Source organism: Podarcis erhardii, assembly GCF_964252035.2.
Source record: "Podarcis erhardii genome assembly, chromosome: 9".
NCBI classification, from domain to species: Eukaryota; Metazoa; Chordata; class Lepidosauria; order Squamata; family Lacertidae; genus Podarcis; species Podarcis erhardii.
This window is the reverse complement of record NC_138512.1, coordinates 2,202,327-2,222,035: the sequence shown is the minus strand read 5'-3', so window position 1 is coordinate 2,222,035 and position 19,709 is coordinate 2,202,327. Positions and strand designations below refer to the sequence as shown.

At 42.4% G+C, this 19,709-nt stretch overlaps 1 protein-coding gene across 5 annotated transcripts in view; it reads left to right on the top strand.

The window, feature by feature from the left end:
* TMEM266 (transmembrane protein 266) overlaps positions 1-19,207 on the top strand; it is a 98,178-nt gene extending 78,971 nt beyond the window's left edge. For 3 of the 5 annotated variants that reach the window (XM_081876320.1, XM_081876321.1, XM_081876319.1), the window contains 3 exons: positions 2,068-2,257; positions 14,705-14,767; positions 17,833-19,205. In XM_081876320.1, coding sequence (XP_081732446.1) covers positions 2,068-2,257; positions 14,705-14,767; positions 17,833-18,452 — 873 coding nt within the window. In that variant the 3' untranslated portion in view covers positions 18,453-19,205. Of the gene's footprint in view, positions 1-2,067; positions 2,258-14,704; positions 14,768-17,832 lie in introns of all 5 variants that reach the window. The other 2 variants (XM_081876323.1, XM_081876322.1) reach the window with 2 other exon arrangements.
* The last annotated feature ends 502 nt before the right edge of the window (positions 19,208-19,709 follow it).

Here is a 19,709-nt window from a genome sequence, read left to right as displayed (position 1 = left end):
GCACAAGTGTGTTGACAACATGGAGCAGACCCCGCTCAGCCACTGTAACTTGTTGACTGGTTTTAAACCTGTCTAAACAGACATGGGATATTCCTGTGCCTGAGGTGGAAAATCCAGGAGTGGTGAGCATCTTCTACTGAGCAGCTCACCATGTGTATACACATACAGTAGAAACTCTACTCACGACCACAGTCTGTTCTGGAGGCCGTTCGGAAGTCAAAATGGGTCGCGGGGAGAGGCGCCGTTGTGCGCAGGCGTGGGCGGCAATTCCCCGTTCCTGCGCATGCACGGACGGCAGCAAATCCGCCGTTACTACTGAGTTTGCCACGGATGTTGGGTGAAATGGACACGAGCGGAGGTGGACGTAAGAAGAGGTTTGACTGTACTTGAATGTGCCTAGCACAGGAGAATTTTCCATTTACATAGCTCCGTCCTGCTCTGCCTCTTGATAGTGCCACAGATCCATCACATAAGGCAGCTATCTCACTTTCCTTAGGGGAGGGTCACCTTGGGAAATTGCATTGGAATGGGAGTAGCCTCTGCAGTGTAATGGCTGAAGTGCTGGGCTTAAAATGAGGAGACCCCTGTCAACCCTGAAGCTTTGGACAACTTACTTTGGAGGGTCATGGTGAAGAGAAAATGGTTTGGTGGGAACAGTATACCGCCCTGAACTCCTTGGAGGGTAAATGGGGTAAAAATACAGTTAGCAGTGAATTTCTGAGTGTAATTAAGTTTAATAGAGCTTAAAGGGCATAGGATTCCATGCCCCAAAGCGCCTTTAAAAAAAAAAAAGTCAGCATAATCTGTTATAAATGTTGGAAGTAAGGAAAACCCCTCTTCCTGGAGGACATAGACTAGGTGAGCGTAAATGTTTCATTTGCCTTTTGACACATTAAATAGTTTTATTTTTTCAAATGTCCCATCTTGCTCTGTCCTGAACTGGGATTAAATAATGCTTTAAATTTAACAAATTTAAAATCAAATGAATGTTTTCAGGCAGCTGTGGCAGGCTTGATTTTGGAATACACGTTCAAACTTGAAAGTTTATCCAATCTCAAATTTGCTGTGCATGCATGGCACATCAGATTGCAGCTTTCAAACCACACAAAGTGTTTGTTTGAATTTGTATTCTGCCCTCGATCCACAGATCTCAGGTTGGTTCACAACAGTGAGATTATTGGTTTAGTTTTGTTCTTAATTTTATTATGTATTTTGTGGTTTTTATATAGTAAATTTATGTTGTGAACCGCCCTGAGATCTTTGGGTATGAGGCAGTATGCAGTCGCCAGGATTGGTGCAATAGGCTCAAACCGTCTTGTCCCAGTGAGCAACCTGGCCGCTGAATTCTGCACCAGCTGAAGCTTCCGAACCGTCTTCAGAGGCAGCCCAACGTACAACGCATTGCAGTAATCTAATGTAAAGGTGATGGCTTTTGGTTTGTAACATATTGCTTTTAGATTTTGTCTACAGGTAATGCAGCTGTAAAAAAATGTTCCTTTTTCTTTTGAATGATAGTACCTAGAAATTCAGCCATCATTCTGTGGACACCTGCAGTTTCACATTGTTCCCCTTCCATTGTATGGCTTTTTGGACCCAGTATTCAGTTTCCCGCCTCTGTACATGTGTGTGCATGTGCTTGGGTATGCATGCACACATGTAGTTGTAAATATACATCTTCCGACTAAGGGTATCATTCATGCATCTGATGAAATGGACTTCAAAGTCTGCAAAAGCTTATGTTCTTAACATTGCACATTACCGGTTGCTGTGTTTGCCGCAGTGAAACCAAACAACCTGGGCTCTCCACTTGACAGTACTCTGCCACACACAGATGTCAAGCTCAAAGCCGATAGCATTTGAAATGTGCATAAATCAAGTTGATATAACTGCTGTTACACAGATTATTATTTTTATGAATTGCAAACAGTGTGTTTTTGGATGCCTCTCTGTGAGCATTGCCCAAGCACTAATAATTCAGAAAGTGTTTTTTCCCCAAGTGCAATATGCCTCTGTATCCACCCTTCCTCATTTTTTGTCTTACTCGTTCCTTCCTCCCTTTGGCCTCAGTTTGAAATTAGGCAGCTGCGGGCTCACCTGGCTCAGCAAGATCTGGACCTTGCTGCTGAGAGGGAGGCGGCATTGCAGGTCCCACACATGCTGAACAAGCAGAGCAGCAACCGATACAAAGTTGTGGCGGCAGGAGGGGATTCCGATGACGAGGCAACTGAAAACATCTCAGAATTGCGGGCGCCTCGGGGTGAGTAGTAGAGCCGGCTGCTTAATGCCACCGAACACGGTCCAACTGAGCACTGGTGCTATGCAGTCTTTGTTCATTTTAGTGGGACTTGTGTAGAATCTCGAGGGTCCGGGGGGGGGGTGGATAAGCAGTTGTGGTTTGCCAAGATGAAGCTGCCAGGAAATTCATAGCATCCTAGAACTGTAGAATTGGAAGGTGCCCCCAGGGTCATCTAGTCCTACCCCCTGCAATGCAGGAAGCACAGCCAAATAATCCTTGACATATGGCCATCCAACTTCTGTTTAAAAACCTCCAGTGCAGGGGATTCCACCACCTTCTGAGGAATAATAATAATAATAATAATAATAATAATAATAATAATTAATAATAATAATAAATTTCTTGTAGCCCACCCATCTGACTGGGTTGCCTCAGCCTCTCTGGGCAGCTTCCAACAAAGTATAAAGGAACACACCAAAACATCTAACATTAAAAGCTTCCTCAAACAGGGCTGCCTTCAGGTGTCTGTGAAAAGTCATATGATTATTTACCTCTTTGACACCTGATGGGAGGGTGTTCCACAGGGTGGGCACAACTACTGAGAAGGCCTTCTGCCTGGTTCCACGCAACTTCACTTCTTGCAATGAGGGAACCGCCAGAAGTAGCCCATTCCACTGTTGAACACAACTTAATGTCAGAAAGTTCTTCCTAATGTTTAGTTAGAATCTCCCTTCTTGTATCTTGAATCCATTGATTTGGGTCCCACCCTCTGGAGCAGCAGAAAACAAGCTTGCTCTGTCTTCCGTGTGGGAGCCCTTCAAGCATTTGAAGATGGCCATCATATCACCTCTCAATCTTCTGTTCTCCAGACTAGACAGACCCAACTCCCTCAACCATTCCTCATAAGGCTCTATTTCCAGATGACCCCTGGTCATCTTGGTCTCCCTCCTCGGCGCACCTTCCAGTTTCCCAATATCCTTAAACTGTGGCGCCCAGAACTGGATGCAGCACGCCAGGTGGGAAGTGGGAACTGGGTTTGCTCTCTCAGCAGTTTTGTTTCCAGATAAGTCTCTCTGAAATTTTGGGCTGGAACTCATACCACGAGCTTCTCCTGGTGAGCATGTGAAGTGTTCCCCTAGGAAATACTACAGTTACCTTGTTAAAGCACCCATAGGTGTGCTGTCTTCTTTGGACAGCCTGACATATATCTCCCCGTAAGGTTCCTTGGGGCCCCTCTCCTATAACACTTCATTTATTTTTACCTTTTGGTAAAAATAGGTATTTTGCTATACCTATATTGCTGCCCAATAGCGCATGTTCTCTGGGTGGTTCACATAAAATTAGCATTTTATTCAAGAGCTGCAGGAGTTAAAGAAGTGGGTGCAACCTCACATTTTATTTTTATTTCCAGGGGGTATTTTTTTAATTGACTGGCGTTGAGAACGAAATTCAGCTGAGTGAAATGGCAGTATAGTAAAATGTTGGAAAGCGTGGCCTTAGTGCTAGAGTAGGCCAGCTACCCAACATGGTGCCCCCTGGAAGTTCTTGGACTCTAACTCCCATCGGTTACAGGTCAGGGCTGGTGGGAGTTGTAGTCCGAAGGGTGCCACATTGGCTACTTCTATGCTAAAGTGTGTGGTCAAGATCAAGCCACTTTTTGCAAACATTTGTTTCAGTAAAGGAAGATTCTCAGCAAAGACTTTCTCTCTCCCTCACGATAGCAAAATGACCCCCATTTTTTTTTTGAGTCCGTGACAAAATATCCATGCCAAATCAATAGGCGTTTTCTGGCTTTGTTTGTATTTGGCCCTGTGGCTTTTAAGAGTAAGACTTTGCTTTTCCTGGAGCAAAGAAAGCTTGCCACCTTTGTTATAGTATGTACGTCAGGGATGGGAAACCTGCGACTTACTAGATGCTGCTGGACTCACAACTCCCATCAGTCGCAGCCAGGATTGCCAGAGGTCAGAGGAGATGGGAGCTAGAGTCCAGCAACCTGTGGAAGGTCTCAGGTTCCCCACCCCAATATAAGTGAACATTTCAAAATTGAAAAGTCTGCAGGAAGTGATTAATTTTGTGAATTTTGTGCAATAAATAATTCCTATTTGTTTTGCTGCCTGCACCCCCCCCCCTCCCATGACAAAGGGCGATTGGAAGATTTCTCAGCCTACCAGTAAGCTGTTGCACTAGTTGGCAGCAGCAGCAGGGAGGTGAATGTGGATGGGATGGAGCCCCTCCTGGTCCTATAAGTATTTCTGGCACAAACGAATTCATGGCCAGTTTTGTTGTGCTGTATGATCAAATCCCATTTACCGCAGGCATGCCACTTTCCAAACTGGGTTTGCATCCAGCCTCCTTAATCCATTTACCCCTTTTTAATAAGATTTCTTAGTACCTTCCTCATGAGGATACTTTATAATTTATGCATGTTTTCCTCGAGGGTTACATTAGGAATGGACGAGAGTGGTTCACAATTCTAAGTAGGTCTGCTGAATTTATTGTGCTTCTGAGAGTCAGCCTTAAACTTTTATACTTTCTAGACTTTGTTTTCAGGTTGCCACAAGCACATAGTGTTCAAGGGCTTGGTCATGCATAAAACATAGCCAGATAAATCATTCTTGAATGTTGGTACATTACATTAGTACACTTAAGCGTGCAGAAGATTCACAGCCCGCTTGGAAGCAAGTCTGACTAAAATCAATTGGACTTAATTTTCAAATGTGTGCCTTTTAGAGATGGAAAAGCAGAATGCAACATGTAACAAAAGGGAGTTTTTCTTTGATGTAATACGGACAGTATGTCTTATGAAGTTCCTAATGGTATTGTGCATATATCTAGTGTATTCATGCTTTGTGAAAGTTTCATACACTAGACATAGATTCCATAGCTTCTCTCCTATTCTACATTTGAATTTGATCTTTTTTGGAAGTATAAATAATGTGCTTTTAGCATAGTTGAATATATTGAGACAGCACCAATCAGCTAAAATAACTGTCGTAGAATGAAATAGAAATGGGGCCTCTCATGGGTTTTATGTCAACTACACAAAGAAACATCAGAATATAGTATGAACTATTTTATTTTTAATTCATTGAAATATTTATTTCCTGATTTTTACACCAAACTCCTTCCTAGGGCACTAACCCTCCGAGACAACTTGGGACTAGAGAGGTAGTGTGGAGTATTACCCTAGATTTGTTTTGTTCATCTCAAGAAATCCTGGTAAATATAATGAATCTTTATGCACAGAGGGCAATATCCGATTTTAGTTCCGTGCTTGCCGCATATCCCCACACGAATTTCACCACCAATAATTGCCAAGCTTCTGGAATTTTTCCCTGGACATCTATGTTGCATTTCTCTTTCACTGTGACATGCTGATGTTGCAGTCTGTGGGCAGATCCACACCATGCTTTTAAAGCCCATCCATCACACAACGGCAGCATGTAACTTCCCACCAAAGAATCCTGGGAACTGTAGTTTGTTAAAGGTGCTAGGAATGGTAGCTCTGCAAGGGAAACTGCCTTTTGCCTGATGGAAATGGCCTGACACGGAACCACCAATTGCATTTGGCCGTTCAGGCGTGGGTCACAGCATCAGAAAACTCTGAAGCCTTCCTCAGTGTGCCTAGAGAGGCAGAGGCATAAACCAGGCTGGGCAGTCATTTCCTGTGCAAAACCTGCCTTCAGGTCTCCTCAAAATCCTGCAGGTTTAGAGACCTTCAATTCTGCCTTGAACAATGGGCTTTTAGTGAGCTGAATTACCTAATTCATGAGAAACAGGATATTCCCTCTAAAGCTAATTATATCTCCCCCACCCATGAGGAACAATGGAAACATTCAGCATGGGCTACTTGACCATGAAGGGCCGCAAAATTCCAAGAGAAACGTTAGACTTTTGCTGATTTCTCCTCCCCTCCCTTCATAATGATATTTTTATGGAGCAGTCCATAAGTTAAAGCTCCTTGGAGAGCAGCTGAAAATTTCACTGGTGTATTTACCTGGGACTTTGTGCAATATTGGAAGTCCTCAAAGCCACAGGATCATGTTCTGTGTGCTACAGACATCAGCGATGCAAGCTGTACTTAACTCTTAAACAGTGCAGTATCCAGATAACTTTTCAATGATTACAGACAGTTTGCAGTTAGTTCTTAACCCACATGTTTATTTTTACCTACACAGGTGATTGACAATTGGGCAACTCTGTCTGCCTGTCAAAGTTGGTCCATGGGGGTGGGGAGGGGAGGATCTGGCCCACCAGCCAGATCACGTCCTCCCTCTAACGTGCTGGGAGCCAGAGCAGCTGTGTAAAACTCAGACCCAATTCACAGCCTCATAGCTATGTTTAGCCTTCCTGCATCTTCCCAGCCATCATCCAAAGTCCCTTATTTGAATGGTACACCCATGCGTAGGTGCCTAGTGACATAGGCAGTGGGACAAGAGCAGCGGGGAGATGGGGAGTGACAGCATCCGATCTGGAGATGTGTTTGTGGTCAGAGCGGGTGGTGGTGGTGGCAAATTACTTAATTTTCATTTCTCCAGTTACAGAATGACCAAAATGGGGCTTTTTGGGGTGTTCATAGGAATTATGTCAAAAATACTTAAATATAAAGAAGATGCCCAGTCTTTTCTGCTAGGTATGAAGAATCTCATTCTGGCAACCAGGCAGGGATGTTCTTTGCACATCTGAGTAGAGTTGGTTTTCATTTTCAGACTGTTAATTGTGTTGGAAATGGCTTGTGAAGGTTTTGACTAATGAAGAATGGGAATGCTAAAACTTTATCTAGCATTTGGATGGAGTATTCGCATCTTTGTAAAATGTTACCTATTCGCATATTGCTAGCAGAATGTTCTGCAGATGCCAAAGAAAGTCTTTGACAGTATATGGCAGTCATACCAGTATCAACCTTTTTTCTGTTGAGTTTGCTCCTGTAAAAATCCTTTTAAAACTTGGAGATAAAAGCCCCAGTCTTCATGGCATGCCAAGATCACAATGTTAACTCATAGTATTTCCTTTTCAATCCATTAATCTTTTTCTTAATACATTATTAGAAATACACATTTCTTTTAACCTTTGCAAGCATGCAGTTGTTTCCCTATTCAGGCACACATCCTGAAAACCATTTTTGGACAGGGGAAGAAAAGGGATTGTAACATGTTTTAAGCATTCCTAACCAACTACTTCGTTTTTTTAATGGAGTTAGTTGTGATCTTGGGGGTAGCAGATTCATTCTGGTGGTGCCCCGTTTCTCTCCCACTTTTCCCCTTGTGTTAATTCCTGCAGCCCTATAGCATTGTCTCATCTTCCATTAAAACAATTAATGCTTTGTAGGAAGCCCTTGGAACCTCGGAGCGTGTGTTTGTTATGCTGTCCCCAGAGATAGCTAGTTAGCTTATTAAATGAAGTTGCAATAAGGCAGCCAAAGTGAGGAGGCAATAATGACATTAGACTGTCTTTTATCTGACGCTGATCCATCAGTGACGACTCTCTGCTTAATAAAAGGCAGCCTGTTTGTTTTGTCATATGCTGGCAAAGTTAAATTGGGTTTAACTAAGATGAATGCACTTGCATTAAAAATGTTTAATCATTCTTGATCATAGATTGAAATAATGCAAAAAAAAGTTACTTTACAGGATAGAAATAATGCAAAAACACTTATCTTAAATAAGCTAGAAATAGAAGTAATACCAAAAAAGCTTACCTTATGGTAAATGGTAAAAAAATCTAATTAATTAATTAATAAGCTAAGTTAGTGCAGACAAAGCTATTAATCACTAGGGTAGTGAATTAAAAATGTGTTATGAAAAAGAGCAGATAAGATATTGGTCAAAATATTGGTCAAAAAATGTGTGTGTGAGGGGAATCCCTCTTTGCTGATGTCAAGCATCTTAAATCTTTATAAGTACTTTAAAAATTAAAGCTGTCTAATTAATCAGGGCACTTCGTTATGTGGTCACAAGATTAATCCTATCATTAGATTATTTCAAGTGTTGCACGTGCCCAGTTGCCGAAAGCTCAGTGGGGGAAGTGGGGGAGGGGCACATGCTCTGCATGCATACATAGGATCCGTCTTTTGGATTTCTAGATGGGCAAAGACTTAATATGGTGTTAGGTAGATGGACCAGTTGGTATAAGGCAGCTAAAGGGAAAAATGCTACTTAATAATATCTTCTTTTTAAAAAAACACCACCAGACAAACCCACTAGTGATGTTAGGTGGTGCTGGAATTGGAGCACTTACGTTTGCTTAGCTATAAACCTAATAAAGCTATCGTCTCTTCCAGTAATGTTGCTCTGAACAAAGAATAACTTTACTGAGAGAATTGAGTCCCAGCAGGCAGAATTCAGTAGGAGCAGTGGAAACTTTAAAAAATGAATCACAAATGCTGTTAGTCATAAGCTTCCAGTTGTGTTCTCTTAAAAACAAAGTCATGAAGTTGCATTGAGTGGTGCCCTGTGGTGGAAGTGCAAAGTATCGCCGATGAAACTGCTAAATATCCATCATAATGAAGTGGACGAAACTGCCTCTCTCAAAACATACTGAAGTGTGTTCATCTTTTGTGGCTAGCAGCAAAAGGATAAAATTTATATCTCCAGGCTTGCAAGAGAATTTACTAATCATTTCCCAAATTTCAGATTCCCCTGAGTATAAACATATAACTTTGCATGCCTGTATCTGAACATATGGTACTCAGAATCTTGTGTGCTTGTTTGCAAAGCCCATGACTTGAGCATAGATGCTTTCAACTTGTAGAAACACGATCATTACCTAAAAAGACAAAAATGAACAAGATGGATATCGGTCATGTATTATCTAAGTGAGATTCCTGCATTGCAGGGGGTTGGACTAGAAGACCCTGAGAATCCCTTCCAACTTACATTTCTATAATTCTATTCTCCGAGTCTAATGAGACTTGTGTTTCTCATACAGGAGAAGTTGCCTAGTCCAGGATCAAATGAGGACAATTTCTTGTCTCTAAATGCCCCAATCCCTTACATTAGGAGATGCAATGGAAGAGTCGTACTGTTTATCACTTCCTGTTGTTTACAGTGTTGGCCTTGGCTGGTACACAGCTTCCATTTCTCCCTCTCCTTGAATGCTTGTACAAAGAAATCCTCCCCTCCCTTTTAAATCAGTTTAATTCTTATAATTCTTCCTTCAAAGGACTTTGGGTACAGTGATTCCCCCCCGATGTAGAACACTCATTTCTAAAGGTCCTTCATCCCCATTTACAGTCCAGCGGTGCCAAGGGGTTCTTCTGGTGAAAGCCATCACAGCCTTGAAAATGGATTATATTAATAGACTTCTAGTATAGACTTAAGTACAGTATCACATCAGTATACATTGTGGTTGAGGCTACTAGTCATACTTTGCATTCCGTATACCTCTGAATGCCAGTTGCTGGAGATCTTGAGGGTGAAAGCGCTGTTGAGCTCATGTCCTACCTGTGGGCACCTGGCTGGGCGCTCTGAGAACAGCATGTTGGACCAGGCGGGTCTTTGATCTGATGCAGCCGGGCTGCTCTTGGGTCCTTACGAATGTTGGCATATTGATCAGTTATTTGTATGAGTCTTGGTCAGTGAATCTATTAGAGGGTTTCCCCTGTCCTGCTTTCCAGTGCTGCATTCTGAATAATGGATCACAGGGGTTTCCATCCAGCTGTGTGTTGCAGGTTGCCAGGTTCCCTTCCAAAAATGTTTCTGCTCCCTCGTAGCTGCAGCACCTTCAGTGTTAGCACACAGAAGGGTCCTTCACAGCCTCTCAGCATCCCTGGCCCTCCGAAGCAACGTCACCCTAGCTGTGTACGCCATTATGGCTACATGGCATTTATATTATCAATTATGGATGACTGAAATGAAGTGTATTTTAACAGCAGATAGCTGAAAAGCCTTGCAGTGTATTCCTAATCTGGTGGTATTGCCTTGAGCTACACTGAGGCTTCTTTTTAAACTCAGACATTATCAGAAAGCACACCTCTGACTGCAGGCATTTAAAGATCAACAGAGGCCAAAAAAGCTTTTAAAGAGCCAATGAAACCAGGAACGCATCCATGTTCCCTTTCAGTGTCAAGTTTGATTGCCGTCTTAGGAGTGCAGCTATTTTCAGGTACCAAGCGCTTAGTGGTTTGGGCCTTGTTGGGTGGAGAAAATGTGCCGCGGAAAACATCTGTTCCTTTCACCTGCAAACCACAATGTGCTGTGAAAAAGGCAAGGCTGCAGCCACAGAAACCCAGGGGGCCGTGGAGGATCTGGCTCAAAGGAATGAGCATAAATTTGTCCTCCCTCCCCTCCGCCCTCCTCCTGGAACACAGTATCAAAAAGAGCACTTAAAAGGAGAGGATGCTTTTAAAGCATGTGATATGCCTCAAAGTGGGCAGATCAAGTTGCTTTTCTGCTTGGGTGTTCTTGCACTTAAAAAAAACACGTCATTTTCATATCTCCACAGCAATGTTTTTCATCTCAGCATCGTGCAGTATCTCTCAGCATCTTACATTTATGTTGCTGAAAAATTGTAGAATTAACTCTGTTTTCCTACTGGAAAATAATGTTTTTCAAGGAAACTAAAGGGCTAATCTCTCCAAAAACTGCCCTCTGCAAAGGTTCCACAGAAAAGAGAAAAAGTTGGCTTAGAATTCCAAATTCCATGAAGCTTTGCACCTCCTCCCATTCAATATATGGGAAAATCAAAACATCTGTAACTTTTCATTTTCATAGAATTGGATGACATTTGCAGGCATTGTAGCCCTCCTGAATGAAGAAGGCCTGCCAAATGATAAGGGAACAGATGTGTATTTGTGCTGGTCACCCTTTCCATTTTGATTCCCATGCCCCTCTAAAAAAGGAATCATCTATAACTTGTTTTCTTTTTGGCAGAACTGGATTAAGCTTGCAGGGAGCCCCTTAGAAGAGCTTGAACGCTGCCAAATGGAAGGATGGCTGTGCCTATAAGGGCAATCTTTACAGTTTGGCTGTCATTAAAAAGGGATTCACTTAATTTGTAGGCAATTTATATGGATGTAGCATAGAAGAGAGAGGTGCCCCTAGGGAAACAGCTAAATTACATAGAAATAGGATCAGGGTTTCTTTTTTTTCCAATTTTTATTTTCAAAGTTTCAAAAAAACCCAATTTTTTACACATACACACACGTTTACATTAAACCATAATCCATATCAGTACATTTATGGGGTTCCCTGAACCCCCGGACTTCCCCCACCCCTCCCTTGGCTTCCAGAATTTAACTTCCTTTTTTACTGCATCTAATTACATTTATCTAAATTATTACACTTCAATTTTATCCTTTGTTGTTTTAAATTACAAGTGCTATGTCAATCCTGCTAACATCTTTAAATGTTTACAGTGTTATTTAATATATTCTACAAAGTTATGTCATTCTTTGTTGAATTTCTTATCCTCTTGGTGCCTGATCTTCCCGGCCAGCCTTGCCATTTCCGCCTAGTCCATCATCTTCATTATCCATTCTTCTTTCAATGGGGCTCTTTCTTCTTTCCATCCCTGGGCAAATAACATTCTTGCTGCTGTCGTCGCATACATTAACAGTAGTTTCTTAGCCTTCGGTAATTCTTCTATTATACCTAATAAGAAAGCCTCTGTTTTTTAAACAAAAATTATTTTAAACTTTTCCCCCAGATTATTATAAATCATTTTCCAGAAGGCCTTTGCTATTTTACAAGTCCACCACATATGATGGAATGTACCCTCTTTAGCTTTAGCTTTACACTTCCAACATTTGTTGGTCGAATTCTTATACATTTTCACTAGTCTTGTAGGAGTCAAATGCCATCGGTACATCATTTCCATATAATTCTCCTTTAACATACAGCAGGCTGTAAATTTTAAATCCTCATTTCACAACTTCTTCCATGAAGCAAGTTGTATATTATATCCCACATCTTTTGCCCAATGTATCATTACAGATTTTACTTCCTCATCTTTTGTTTCCCATTCCAGCAAATTTTTACATTTTCAAGAGAACCTTATTGTTGTTTCCCAACAGTTTTTTCTATAACCTCGAAAAATTATTTACCAAAACCCTCTCCTTTATCCACCCTAAAGATGTCATTTATCGTATTTTTCCATGTATAAGACGATGCTTTTGGCTAAAAAAAATTAGGCAAAAATTGGGTGTCATCTTAGACACGAATAGTGAGTGCAGAGGGGGCGTGTGTGATTAAAAAAAAGCTAAACAACTTAATTTCTTAATTTGGGGTTTAAAAAAATAGGGGTCGTCTTATACATGGGGGCGTCTTATACACGGAAAAATACAGTAATTGGTGATATTGTAGCCAATCAGTTAGCAGATGTCTTATGTCTTCAAACTTGTTAAATTTCACTTGGTTTTCCTCCTCGGTTAACAACTCTATATACGTTGCTCATTCTTTTTCCAAAATTATTTTTTTGACTAACAACGTTTCTAATGGTGATAACCACCATGGGGTTTTATTCCCTAATAAGTTATTATATTTTTCTCAAACAGCATAAATTGATTTTCTAACAATACAGTTTAGAAATTCTTATGAACTTTCGATTTTCCATTCCATAAATATGCATGCCACCCAAATCTATTAGCATGGCCTTCCAGATCTAAAATAAATCTGGATTCCTCAAAGTCATCCATTCTCACAGCCAGCAAAGACAAGACATCTCAATATAATTTTAAATCCGGAAGGGCGAATCCACCTCTTTCTTTAGCATCTGTTAGTAACTTATACTTAATCCTAGACTTCTTCCCCTGCCAAATAAATTTAGATAGATCTCTTTGTCATTGTTTGAAGTGTCCTGTTCCGCTGACTATCGGTATAGATTGAAATAAAAATAACATTCTTGGCAAGACATTTATTTTTGTTACCAAGATTCTTCCCCATAACGATAATATCATTCTTCCCTATATTTCCATATATATTTCTCTTAATATCATTCCAAACCTTTATATAATTATCTTTAAAGATGTTTATATTTTTTGTTGTCAACCATACCCCTAGATATTTCACCTTCTTTTTCTATCCCCAGCTCTGTTATCTGTCTCAACTAATTTTTCTTCTGTTCTGTCATATTTTTTACCACCAGTGAGGATCAGGGTCTCTTGTGCTGGGGACCTTTGAAGTTGAGAGATAGGGAGTGGGGCTGGGCGATGTTATGCTTTCAACATTGCGATGTATCACCAGCCAAACGTTGCAAGGTTGAAACGAGCTGCATTGGCCCCGTGAGGCGCAGGTGAAGAAATTGCTGCAGCTCTCGCCATGGCAGCTGAGGCGTTTTCACCCCAGCGCCTTGGGGGGTGGGGCCAGTGCAGCTGCTCAGCTGGGGGGCAGAAATTCTCCCACTCCCCCAGCTGAGCGAACCCAATGTCTTCATTGAGGGGCAGGCAGCCACGCACCCCTGAACAGAGGTTTAAAGGAGCCCCCACTCCAGCTCCAGCTCGCTCAAGCCATAGGCAAAGTCAGGGCTCTGTTACACTTGAGGAAGCCCTGTGAACACTCTGTTGGCAGGGGTCCCTCAGTCTTTGGGGAGTTGGGGGGCAAGCAAGCTGCCTCTGTAGCTTGTTTTTCCCTTGCTCGCTGGGCACCGGAGGGAGAGGGACTCAGCAGTTTCACCCACAATATACCACCACCACCAGGTGAAACTGCCATCACAGTCTGGCCCTCATACCAGTATCAATGCATCACCCAGGCCTAATAGGGAGAATTAAAAGGGATTTGCTTCCTTCCCTGTGGGTTTGGGAGGTGATGAATTTGTTATGAAAATGGCACATATTGGACAGGTGCCCCTGGGAAAGTAACCAGCATGATTTCAGAAGCGTGGGTGTAGGAGCTGGGGTGCTATGATGAATGAAGAGCTGTGCTTGTGTTCTACTCACTTGGCACCAAAAATTGTGGCCCAGAAGCAGAAGGATTTGTGTGTTCGGCATTTTCCAAGGCAGCAGTACTAGCACAACTAGCACAGAGAACGGAACAGACAGGAGCAAGGTGGTGCATTATGTCAGTTCAACATCCCTTCTTCAAAACACAGTGATTGTAGAAGTCTGATAAAACATTCCCTCTGATTTGACCTGTCAATCATGCAAATGCTCCCCCTCACGCACTGTTTTATTTTCCTCCTTTGTCAAGAAATATTGCTTTGAAGCTGTTTCTCTCTTACACATCTTGCATGGAAGTAATCCTTGTAGTCGAATATATGCTCACCACCATGTTTGGGACAAGTACTCTTTCATGTCATATTTCACACACGATTTGTGCCTTTCTGCTCTCTTTTTTTTTCTTTTTCTTTTGGATAACCAAGTATAGCCCTCAAACATCACATGAGGAACTCACAATTTTGTGTTTTGAAAATGCCGTGTGAAATAGGATTCTGAGTTTCTTCCCATAATGGCATTATGGGTCCATGTGCTGGAGAACTTAATCTAGTACATGATTGGAATTTTTCTGTTGACATTTCCCCCATTTACATTCACAGAGACCATGGTCAAAGACGATATGAACAACTACATCAGTCAGTACTACAATGAGCCCAGTAGTGGTAAGTTTGAATTCTAGAAACTAAAGAGGCTTGCTGCCGTTTCTCAGCAAGTGAGCCAGAGTCAGGCCACTGGTCTGTCTGGCTCAGCATTGCTGACGCTGAGAGGTTGGGGGCTCTCAGGATTTCAGCCTCTCCCAAGGCTTGCTCAGTCAGACTTGCTGCATGCAGAGCAGATGTCCCACCACTGTGATGTGGTTACTGATGCTGAAGCAGGTTTTGAACCTGCGCAGGCTTCAGGTGAAGAAGGCTCCAGTGAGAGGCTTAATTCTAAAACTAGAATCCGTGTCCCTTGAGCTGACCTGACTTCACCACACAGAATGAGGCAGGTTCTAGTAGCCAAGGTTCCACATGTTGGCTTTCTACAGTGCGTTCCACATGTTGGCTTTCTACAGTGGTACCTCAGAAGTCGAACAGAATCCATTCCAGAAGTCCGTTCAACTTCCAAAACATTCGGAAACCAAGGCGCGACTTCTGATTACAAAGAATGTTCACAAACCAGAACACTCACTTCTGGGTTTGTGGCGTTCAGGAGCTAAAGCATTTGACTTGCAAGGCGTCTGCAACCCAAAGTAGGGCTGTATTCTGTGACTGGCCCCTGGAAACTGCAAAGTCCTCTTCTTTAAGCCCTGCTGCCGAATCTATTTTTCCTTCTCCTCCTCCCTTCCGGTAGAAACATTCATGTCTGCCCATATTGGGAATGGGAATATGTTGATCAGCTCCCATCAGCCTCAGTCAATATGGCCAGTGGTCAGGGATGGTGGGAATTGGAGTCCTATCTAGTACAGTGCCGCTGAGCAAGCTGTCTGATTCCAGCAGATCTTGCAACCAACTTCACCCAACTGCCCACCCACCTTTCTGTCTAGCAGCTTGGAAGAACACAAGCCCTGTTAAAATCTGCACCTCCCTGTGCAATCCACTCTGTTGTATTGGCATAGGAAGGTTTCATGCCATGTCGAACCTTTCATCTTCCAGCACATCCTTACGGATGCCCTTTAAACATCTGGTAGCAATTATTATTCAAGGGCTTCAATATTACTGGGTTTTTTTTGTTTTTATATTGTTGCAAACTGCTGTGATATATATTTATGATAAAGCATTATATAAATATTTTAATATATAAAGTAATTAATTAAATAATTAAAGCTTCATTTTGGTGACTGCTGGCCATTAGTAGTTTCTTACTCATTGTTTGTGAATATATTTGGGGGGGCGGGATACGCAGCAACATGATTCCATACCCAGACATGCAAGTCTGTTCTTAGGTGCCAACTCCATGGAAATCGGTGGAGGCGGTATCGTTTTGATTCCTTTCCATGGGGCTTGCAAGGGAAACTTCCTAGGTGTCGGAAGCTGTCTTACACTTAGTCAGACCATTGGTCCCTGTAGCTCCCTGTTGTGTATCCTGACTAGCAGCGACTCACTAGGGTTCAAGACTGAGGACACTTACAGCTCTCCTTGGAGATGACAGGATTCGAATCCAAGACCTTCAGCATGCGGAGCAGGTGCTCTACCAGTGAACTATGATCCTTCCAGCTTGTTTCTGCCCTGGGCTTCTGGAAGCCTTTAGGCTGGACAGCAGGAGGCCTCCCTTGGAAGCCAACAGTAATGTTTTAAGATTCAGGTGTACTTTGAGGTCTAAATATTTTATTTTTCAAAATGCAGCATCTCAAATGGAAACGAGGGAGGAAACTGCTGATAGGTCATGCTGATGTCCTTTTAAAGGGGTTAAGCTGAATGAGTGAAGGATAAAATAATTTGACACTAGAGAAGACCAATGTTAGTCTAGTGGTCACTGGGTCATACTTGAAATGGATTTCATTCTGAAACTGCCGCACCACTTCATGCACACATAACCCTTTATTCATGTTATTAAAAAGTAGAAAGCATATACCGTATTTTTCGCTCTATAACACGCACCCGACCATAACACGCACATAGTTTTTAGAGGAGGAAAATCCGTAGGCATGCCACCCGTGGGCATTCCCTCCATAACACGCACAGACATTTCCCCTTACATTTTAGGAGGAAAAAAGTGAGTGTTATGGTGCAAAAAATACGGTATTTGAAACAGCTTTCCTGATTTGTGGAGCGGGAGTTGGGTGGAACTCCATTTTTGAAAAGCAGAATTTTTAATTTGCAAATTAACATCATAAATACATTTTATTTTATCCTAAATAATAATATATTTTAACAGGCACCTGCATCTATATCTCACAAATGCAGGGCACGGATGCAAGCTACAGAAAATTTGAGATGTCTTTTGTGTGTTTTTATTATACCTGGTATCAGATGGAGGGAACCTGTAAATCTTGCAACCAAAACCCTCAGATTCTGTTAACTGTGTAAATTAAGAAAGTAAGAGGCAGCCCTCACAGTCACACTCGCCTCTTTGCCAGGACTTTGCTGATCCAGAAATTCCCCCCATGTCTGCCTTTCCCTGTAACAACCTGCCTGTGTTTTGAGGTCCTGCTTGTGGCTCCGCGTGAGAAGAGGAGGCTGGACTCCCTGCGCCAGTGGCCTGGATCCAGCCAGGATTTCAACCAGCATTTTATGTAGCTCTTTATAGTAAAAAATATCTCTTAAAGTGGTTTACATGTAAACTTTTTAAAAACGTTGTCCTAAAAGCTAAAGCAGTGTACAAAACAGAAAATTAAAATGCTAAGAGTTTGAGTTCAGAAAAGCCTGGGCAAACATTTAGGTTTTTAAGAGGTGTTTAAAAGTCATTACTTTAGGAATGGCTGTTTATTGTTTACTGCCCTGATACCTTTTGATGAGGGGTGATTCATAAATATCTTAATACATATAAATAAGTGATAACATGTGACTTTTACCTGTTTGTATCTCTGTGAAATCTGCAATTCCAAAAACAACTTCCAAGGTTCACAGATCTTCCCTTAGTGGGTGGTGCAGACGCGCTATTCTGAATAGTGCTTTTTGTAGCACAGGGTTAGGGGCAGTGGGGTAAGTTTGGAGAACCAGCACAGGAGGTGGGGGGGGGCAAGTGGCCTGAATAAGTTTGAAAGCTGCTGCTGTAACACTTTCCCCCTTCTGCTGTGTGCCTGTAGACAGTGGTGTTCCAGAAGGAGCAATCTGTGTCATTACGACGGCTGCGATTGACGTGCACCACCCCAACATCTCCTCCGACCTCTTCACGGTGGACGTGCCCATGAAGATGATGGGGGGCAACGGGACTTCCGCCAGCGTTGCCTCAGGCAGTGCCTCCAGGTCCACAGACAGCTCCGTCACCAGAGCCCAGAGTGACAGCAGCCAGACCTTTGGCTCTTCCACGGACTGCAGTACAACCCGGGAGGAGTCCTCTGAGTATTGCCCCTTGGAGAGGGCTTGCCATGTAGCCAAACGTGATCAGGTAGATTCTTCTTCCACCCACAGCAGAGTCAACAATGCCGTGGTGCAAGAACTGCTGTCATCCTTGTCCGACGATTCCTGCTTGACACAAAAAGGACTGGATCCGGTCAACCTTAAACTGCCAAGCCCATCAGGGTCTACCAAAGCCAGCCCAGAACTGGAGCACCGAGTGAACATTTACAACAGGAAGAACCAAGAAAGCTTTGGTATGTTTCAGATAAAGCCGGTAATCCACTTTCAGCAGAATACGCCTGTGATCGACAAGTATACGCCTTTGGAATCCAAAGAGCAAAAGTTAAACAGGGTCCCAGATTCATAGTCCTTTTGCTGCCATTGGGGTTATAAAAAAATAAAGGAGATGTTTTGCAAGGGAGACATACTAAAGCTTTAAATGGGGCTGCCGGAACCAACCCCCAGGTGGGTATTTTGCGTGGATCGGAATGAGTTAAATATTCTTTTAAATAGGGGGGGAAATGCATGAGTTGTGAGAGAGCCAGCACGGAAAATTTGACATTTCTACCACCTGAAGTCCTAGTTGAAGAGATGGGGGCCCATAATGTTAAAACAATGACCTCAAAGATGTATAGATTCTTAATGCGTTTTTTTTAAAGAAGCAGACACAAATCACAGTTTTTAAGGAATTCTGGACAATCTTCTATCAGGTCAGGTTTCAGCAGGGTATATGATACAAGCGGATGTAAACTTCTCTCCTCCTCTTTCTTACAATCTCCCTTTATATGTGACAACTGCAAACCCCTTTGTATAAAGATGGCAAATATTTTTGTTCTTCCTGAGGAGAAAACAAAAACATTTTTCAGGGAGTACTTTGAATGATGCAGATCAAAGAAATTTTAAAAAAGTGATCTTTTTATTTTTAGCATGAACTTTGGGAAGAAAATATTTTGACAAAATTAAAAGTTGTCGTCTCCAAGACAGCAGAGTAAAAATGGACATTTTACAAATATGGTTTTAATTAAAAAGAATTTTTTTATATTAAAAAATCCTAAATGCATGATGCTTCATTTTTTAAAAAATACTTTAAGCCTACTTTGGTGTGATATGTAGTGGGTGGGTGTGGGTGTTGTTTTTTGTTTTTTAAAGCAGCCGAAAGCAGCAGTGGCTCCCCTGTGGCCCTCACATGATCCTGGGCTACAGTTCCATCATCCCATTGGCCACGCTGCCTGGGCGGGGGGGAGTTTGGTCCCACATCAGCATCTAAAGAGCCACAGGTTGGGCCCTCCTGCGCTAAAGCAGGCAACGTCATTTCATGTTAGACATTTGTTTAGCTCTCCTTTCTACATTAGGGGGTGGGGTCTTTTCAGACCATTTGATGTGGCTTATTCTTATGGAGGGAGGAGTGGTAGCCATGTAAATCTTATGCCTATCCTGTCATGTCTTGGAGGAGAGATCTATCAGCAAGCATTGGCCATGGCTCCTTATTCCCAAGTTCAGAAGTGGTGGGTGCTGACATGACAGAACCAAAATGGGCCCCCTGAGCAACAATAGGATTGGTATCTGCATGCTGAGGGTAATCCAGAAATTTGCAGAAATACAGCAATTTATTTTTTTTAAGGAG